The following is a 7,249-nucleotide window of genomic DNA, read 5'->3' as shown; positions in this document are numbered from 1 at the left end:
GGATCCAAGGAAAAAAAGCGTGCCCTGTGCAGAGAGCGCAGCTGGCGCACGAGGAGAATTGAGGATGAGATCGCCACGGGGAGGAGAGAGTCGCTACCTTAAAATTATCAAGGAGGCTAAGACTGAGCAAGAAAATACCGCCATCTGTAATAAAGTATGACAATTAGCTCAGGCACGGCAAAAGTGCGGGTAATTTCACGGCCATGGTTATGTTTCGGCCAATGAGTTTCGGCCGTATCGTATTCTCAAATCCTAAGTTGTCTGCCCCATCAATACCACAACCGCCGCGTCGCATTCTCTTTTGTGACAAATGGAGCGAGCGATTGCCGCTGATACCATTTCTGAGGCGGTATCAGAGTCTTTCGTTAGTCTATGCTTCAAAGCGTCGAATATAGAGATGGGCGACATGTCTCTAAAACGATGCTCCGCCGGAACTGATCGCTCGAGAATATCGTCCCCGATTACAACCTACCTTTGTTTTCTCTGCGTCATTGTCACTCATAATATTTATTGTCATCCCAAGAAAGTGTTGCAAGCATACCTTCCATGGGTAAGTGACTGTGCTCGCGAAATGTTGCCTGTGCAGATTCGTCAAGTGCAGTTTACATGCATTGTGCGCATTGGCTGATCCGCCTCTCGCTTCCCTTCTGCGGGGCGGTGCAAGGATGTACCTTGAAAGTTAGGACAGCAAAGATGTTTTCTGCTTTCCTTAGCGCATTGTTCTGTAAAGCACAGCCATCGTTCGTGTTCAAATACTTGTTCGAGGACCCGACGGCCACGTATCGCGTCCGCATTCTTGCAGCTGCTCAAATTACGTGAGCAAAGCGTACGTTTAGTACGCATTGCATACGAGAGATACACCCATCAACTTCCACATGTCGAGCGAGTCACGCGCCTCTACAGCATTTATTGGTATGGTGTGCCTGACCGCCTTGACGCAACTGAGAGATACGCAGTCACGCACTGTTCTAGGACATTCGCCATATCCGCACCCTTAACGCTCACCGCCATGTACAAGCGTCGCCTGTTTAGGCACTATTTAAAGGCAGTTAATATAAAGTAGGACAACTACCAGCCCCAGGGGTTCACCAAGATTACTTGCATAGTATACGCGATACGTTACAGACAATTTAGCCGAAATGAGCTATCACAGCAGTTGGTCTGAAACGCTTTTTATCGAAGTAGAAAAATGCCATTTCACCTTAAAACAGACTATTTCAGAAATACGTTGCACGAAAACTACCTTCAGTGCGCTCAGCATAAGCGAATGGCAGTAAATGTAGCCTTTGATCGCCTTCGCCGTGACCCCAATCCTTATTAAATGCCGTAAAGTGCGAAGGCTTCGGCGGCAATGCTCCGTCTGTTGGACGTCACCGTGGCGTTATTTCGCCATTGCGTCTGGGTGTTGGCATAGGCGCCACTACATAAAATTTTGACGCGCCGAAATCTGAGGCAATACCTCAGGGTACGGCTCATCCATTTTCTGTCTTAAAGTGCACTAGATAGCTGCACGCGGCTGCTCTCGCACCTAGTGACACGAGCAGAACATTTACTTTCGAACTTATTTCAATTCAAATCACACAATTTCTGAGGCCCGCACAAACGTGATCTTCGCGTTTGCGCGTGCGAGTTCGTCGGCACACTGAATAAGTAATTGAGCACTCCTTGATCGCATACCGGTTTTCCCTCTATACATACTACTGCACGGCGGAACACAGAGTGGTGAAAATGTGCGACCAAAAAAAAAAGTTAATTGGACGCTCACTACGTAAAGAAAAGTAAGAACTAGGCTGGTATAAAATATGAAAGAAAGCTCATTAGCATTACTTGTTGCGCATTCTGGCTTCCTTTAGCGATGATAGAGAGAATATTCAAGATCTCAAAATGGTCATTGTGTCTCCCTCGCCTTCAGTTAAAGCCAGTTTATAACTTGTTTTTGAAGCCAGCTACCAGGTATAAAAGCGGGCCTGGCCGCGAGTCGAATCAGAAGCTTCTGCTCCTCCGACGGATTAGGAACACCACAATGGTGAGTCACCGGTGGCCTCTTCACTACCGCGAGGCGATGTTACGCCGACATTTCTGAATGCATTGCTTCAAAATATACAACTTTCTTAGGGGTAGGGTTACCACCAATCCATAGGTTTACTCATGATGCTGTCCTTTAAACAATGAAATTATACCCGCTGGTATTAATTGGGCAAAAATTATGAAGCACACCACTATCTTCAGTGATTTATTTTGGCTGAAAGCGAAAGTATTACGCATCTAAACGATGTTTTGCTCTATGCCCAGCAGAAGCCGTTTCGCTGTTCAGTAGCTCGCGCCTGAGCTACCTGCAGAGACAAGATCTGACAGCATTCCCTAGAGTAAGTTGTAGTGAATCTGCACAGAGAACTTGAAGTAACAAATAATTCCTGTTCATGGAAGAAGTAAATTAGAAACCCATGCTCACCGACGAAATTTGCATCAATATTGCTCCTAGAGCCGGCATGTCCTTTACTTCCCCGCCGCGGTGGCTTAGCGGCTATGGTGTTGCGCTGCTGCAGTGGATCGAGGTGGCAGGATAAAACCCCGGCTGCGTCGGATGCATTTCGCTGGGGGCAAAAACCAATACCACCCTTGGTACATTACATTCAGGGCACTATCATGATCTCCTGGTGGTCAAAATTAATCTGAAGTTCCAAACTAAGGTGTACCCCAGAATTTATTTCAAATCTCCTTTACCTCTGCAGCTGCGTGCCTGCATCGTCCTCGCCCTGGCCGCCAGCGCCTTCGCTGGTAACCTTGGTCACGTTGCCGGTGGCTATACCCTTGCCAGCAACCTCGGCTACGGCCTTGGCTATGGTAGCCTCGGCTATTCCGGTCTCGGATACGGTGGCCTTGGTCTCTCTCATTACGGCCTCTCCCACGGAGTTGGCTACTCCGGCCTTACCGGCTATGGTGCTGGCTTCGGATACGGATACGCCCCCGCCGCCAGCTATGCCGTCGCTGCTCCAGCTGTCACCCACACCGTCTCCACCTACCACGCTGCTCCAGCTGTGACCGCTGTCCATGCCGCTCCAGCTGTGACCGCTGTCCACGCCGCTCCAGCTGTCACCTACTCTGCCGCCCCAGCTGTCACCAGGGTGGTCCAGTCTGCTCCAGCTGTCACCTACGCTGCCGCCCCAGCTGTCACCAGGGTTGTTCAGTCCGCTCCAGCTGTCACCTACGCTGCCGCCCCAGCTGTCACCAGGGTGGTCCAGTCCGCTCCAGTTGTCCAGACCTACGCCGCCGCCCCAGCTGTGACCAGGGTGGTCCAGTCCACTCCAGTTGTCCAGACCTACGCTGCTCCAGCTGTCACCAAGGTTGTCCACTCCGCTCCAGTGGTCGCCAGCTACGCCGCTGCCCCAGCCGTGACTGCTGTCCACGCTGCCCCAGCTGTTGCCACTGTTGCCCACGCTGCCCCAGCCGTCGCTACCTACGGTGTTGCCCACGTTGCCCACGCTGCCCCAGCCGTCGCCACCTACGGCGTTTCCCACGTTGCCCACGCTGCCCCAGCCGTTGCTACCTACGGTGTTGCTCACGCTGCCCCAGCCTACTACGGCTACGGTGTTGGCTCCCTCGGCTACGGTGCCGGCAGCTACGGTTACGGCCACGGTCTCCTCGGCTACGGCCTGAACTACGGCTACGGCCTTGGCTCTCCTCTCAGCTACTCCACCCTCCTCCGCAAGAAGAAGTGTAAGTTTCGCTGTATTGTCTGTAGCGAAAAATTCTATCTGTTATCGATCTGTTCTAGATGAGCGCAGCGCTAACCTGTATTTTCTGTTCTCGTTCCAGAAATCCTCTTTCTTTTGACACTTGGACCAGACAGAAAACACTCAGTCAAGGACAACCAGATCTTGTGGTTTCGATGATGTATAATCATTGTTATGACAGAATAAACTGTTTGTCTGATATTTTTCTTTCTTTACTGGTGTACCACATGCGAAGAGATAATCGTAATGTTAAAGAAATTATGGAGGTTCCCCATACCCTAGGAACAGGTTTACGTTAATACTGAATTCCAATGGCAGATTCTAAGTGACCGACGAACTCTGCGGCGCAGCATTCCTCTTCGGCGGCTAGTGATAGAAAATCTGCGACTGAAACACAGGCACTCACGCCACAGCAATTGGCAGGGGGCGCTAGGTACATCCGCTACCTCAAGCGCCCATTATTCCTCTCGTTCTCTCGTCGTTGTCCGCGTTATCGGCTTGAACTCGCGCCCGCGTTGTGTTGAGAAGGTTCTTGCTGCTTTTTAGCCTTCTGCACTGTAATGGAAGTCGCACCGAATGCAAGTCTGCTTCTCTCGTTCACCGTGAACGTGCGTCAGAAACGTTGGAGAAACAGTGAAGCCTGCATTTAATTTCGCTAGAATAGCAGCTTGGGCTTCGTGGTTTTCCATCCTGCTGTTAACAGCGAAAAATGTAGTTAAGAGTTGAGATAAGAAGGCATCACAAGCGCTTGTGGTGTCTTCTTGTCTCACCTCTACACTACATTTTGCGCTGTTAACAGAAGGCTGCATTTAATGTGGTGGCAACTCATCGAGACAGCCTGAAGGGCCATCGCAACGTACCACAATCAATAGTAATCATAACAATAGTCATCGCAATCAATAGTAAAGGCTGTTAAAAGTCACACTTGCGAAAAGGAGCCGCTGTTACCTCTTCATCCTAATACTGGCGAATAAAGTCGTCGACAAAACGCGCAACTTTCTGATCTCATTTTGATCGATAATCTGTGTTACCTGAGTTATATAGATATCGCCTTTACTTTCTGTGTTTTGTTTGTTTGCTTCACATATAAATCATGCTGGTCCGCAAATAAAATTTAGTTGGAAGTTAGCCCTCTATGCACTTTCCGCCCTTTTTCTTACATTCGCGCGCTACGCCATACCGCTGTAATAAGGAATATCGAAGTGGAAAAGAGTGTATATGTGTGAAGGTTGGAAGGCCAGTCACGTGGCAAAGGCATATGGCATGAGAGAGCTCGGAAGAGCCGGCAGGTGTGTATTGCACCATTTTTGTAGCTGCACCAATTTTTTTTTATTTCCTTTGTCAGTTGGCGCAATTCTCACCCTTGATCTCAATTGCTCAATGAGGTGAGCATTGCCTCTAGAAGAAATCAGAATATTTAATAGAAAAATTAAGACAATTACGTCAAATAACTTTTTCTAGATATTAATTTAGGACAAATATTTAAATTTTCCAATTTCAACTAGCAAGCACGCAAGGCATACTTTCTACGCATCGACGGCGCTGCAATCTCGGAGCCCTCGTGTAACGCAAGCCAAGCCACCGCGACGGAGTTCGTTGGCTTCCTTACTTACGCAGCGGATGGAGTCTGGTGACAACGGCGGGTCAGCCAGAATCAGCTGCGTATGTGACGCATCGTGCTGTGTGGCCAGTGCTGCTCCCGCACGATGGGCTTTCTTCGCGTCTAAGCGCTCAAGCTGAACTGCTATCCCAACATAGGAACAGATGGCAGCTAACGTAAAGAAAGTCACGTCAGTGTGCATAGTCGTGTGTTGCGTGTGCGTACGATAGTTTTATTATGTATATTATGTTTCATTACAAATTAGTCGCATAGGCAGTACCGTGGGCCGGAAACGCGTCTCCTTGTATGCATGTTTATTGTTCGGCACACCGTTGAGCGCATTGCAGTAAATGGCAATAATGGATCGCGCGAAATAATGAACGTGACGATGTTTTTTTTTCTTCCCCTCTTCCACTTCATCTTAAGAGGGAGCGTTAGCTCGGGTGCTCCTATCTAAATACACGTAAAAGGAGAATTTGTTTCGCTTGGGAACCACTGCGCCAAATTTTACGAGGTTTATTGCATATAAAAGACAAATTTAAAATACAGTGTTTTCTGGTTCTGAATGCTTGAGTTAGGTCGTGAAACTTTTATTAAAAGTTGTCAAAAAAAGGATAGTTTCTGAAAAACGAAACTATCAAGTTTACAACTCTCTAACTCAATAACGAAAAATGATGATACAATTCTTTGAATTGCATTTATAGGCATCTAATGAGGACGAAATTGGTATTTTAAACATGAATATCCCAAATTTATTGATATGGAAATGCAGTTTTTGCAGAACCCTTGTAAACAACGTACAGAGCTATGAACTTGTAAACTTCGTGCTTCTATTTTTTTTTTTCAAACTGTCGAATATTAGAAAACCTTTTTAACAAAAGCAAGCCCTAAATCGAAATTCCGCTCCCAACAGTCACTAGAATTTAACCTTCTCTCTCGAATGCAAGACATTTCATTAACATCTCAGAAAAACATTTTTTGTTTTTTACATGCATTTGAATAGCCCGCGACGGAGTTGGACCCGAGATAAAGCTTCCTCTTAAGAAGGTATTTCTTATCTTTTTCTTTTTTCATGCGGCTGCGGGGCCTGCTCATGCACCAACTTGCAGCTGTTTCCCACAGAAGCGAAATCCCTGTGACCCACGTTCACGGGTCACTGCGCTATGATCGCTTGACCATGATACCCAAACTTCACTTCACAGAATGAAGAAATCATCCAAGATGATTATGTGAGAGAAAAGCTTTGTTTTTCCACTGAGTCGTCCATGCATCCCTGAAATGTAAGGAATATACACGCAAGACAATTAGGACATCTTGCTTGAGGTGTTAATTATTTTTTTACATTACATGCATGAATTTGCACATGCGACCCGATACGTGTGCATACTTCCATGTTGACCTGCAACACCTCCTCGCTGCCGGGCTGAAAACGCATCATCGGCTCCGCCAAGGCTACTACTGACATTGGGTGTACATGTTGTCCGCAAATATATTCGGTCCTGTCCCGCACGTCAGCAGCGGAGAACGTTTCACAATAAACCCACTCCGCTGAAACGTTTACCTTGTCTTGTCCGCCCTTTTGAACGCACTGACATCGAAATTTACGGACCTGTTCCGTGCTGTATTGCTGGAAATCGCTTGATTGTCGGAGTTGAAAATCTGACGCGATCCGCAGAAACGGCTTTACACCCTGCGACTGGTGCTCGTGACGTCACTTCCTTCATATTGCGTCATTTGATTCTCCGTCATGGTGCATCAGGGAAACTACTGAGCGATGGAAGCCGCGTGTTTCGTTCCAACGTCATACAAGAGCCCACCCGCTCTTGCAGTATGCACGGCACATCTACTGTCTAATACCCTCGAATTAATGGCTCCGAGAACATTTCAACCGCACGCTTGCAGACATGGTCGGGAT

General features: G+C 47.7%; 1 protein-coding gene across 1 annotated transcript; it reads left to right on the top strand.

Moving 5' to 3' along the window:
- The first annotated feature begins 1,998 nt into the window (after window positions 1–1,998).
- On the top strand, window positions 1,999–3,935 carry LOC135910963 (cuticle protein 16.5-like). The gene is made up of 4 exons (XM_070533877.1): window positions 1,999–2,026; window positions 2,733–3,418; window positions 3,494–3,717; window positions 3,817–3,935. Coding segments are annotated over exons 1-4 (915 nt in total). The 5' UTR covers window positions 1,999–2,023; the 3' UTR covers window positions 3,819–3,935.
- Window positions 3,936–7,249: the final 3,314 nt, after the last annotated feature.

Source organism: Dermacentor albipictus, chromosome 2 (assembly GCF_038994185.2).
Source record: "Dermacentor albipictus isolate Rhodes 1998 colony chromosome 2, USDA_Dalb.pri_finalv2, whole genome shotgun sequence".
Lineage (NCBI taxonomy): Eukaryota > Metazoa > Arthropoda > Arachnida > Ixodida > Ixodidae > Dermacentor > Dermacentor albipictus.
This window is presented reverse-complemented; position numbering and strand designations above follow the sequence as displayed.

What these genes read in the sequence shown, in the direction of transcription:
- LOC135910963 (XM_070533877.1), top strand. An exon ending in GCTGTCCACGCTGCCCCAGC is followed by an intron (nt 3,419 to 3,493) that starts TGTTGCCACTGT and finishes CGCTGCCCCAGC; the next exon opens with CGTCGCCACCTACGGCGTTT.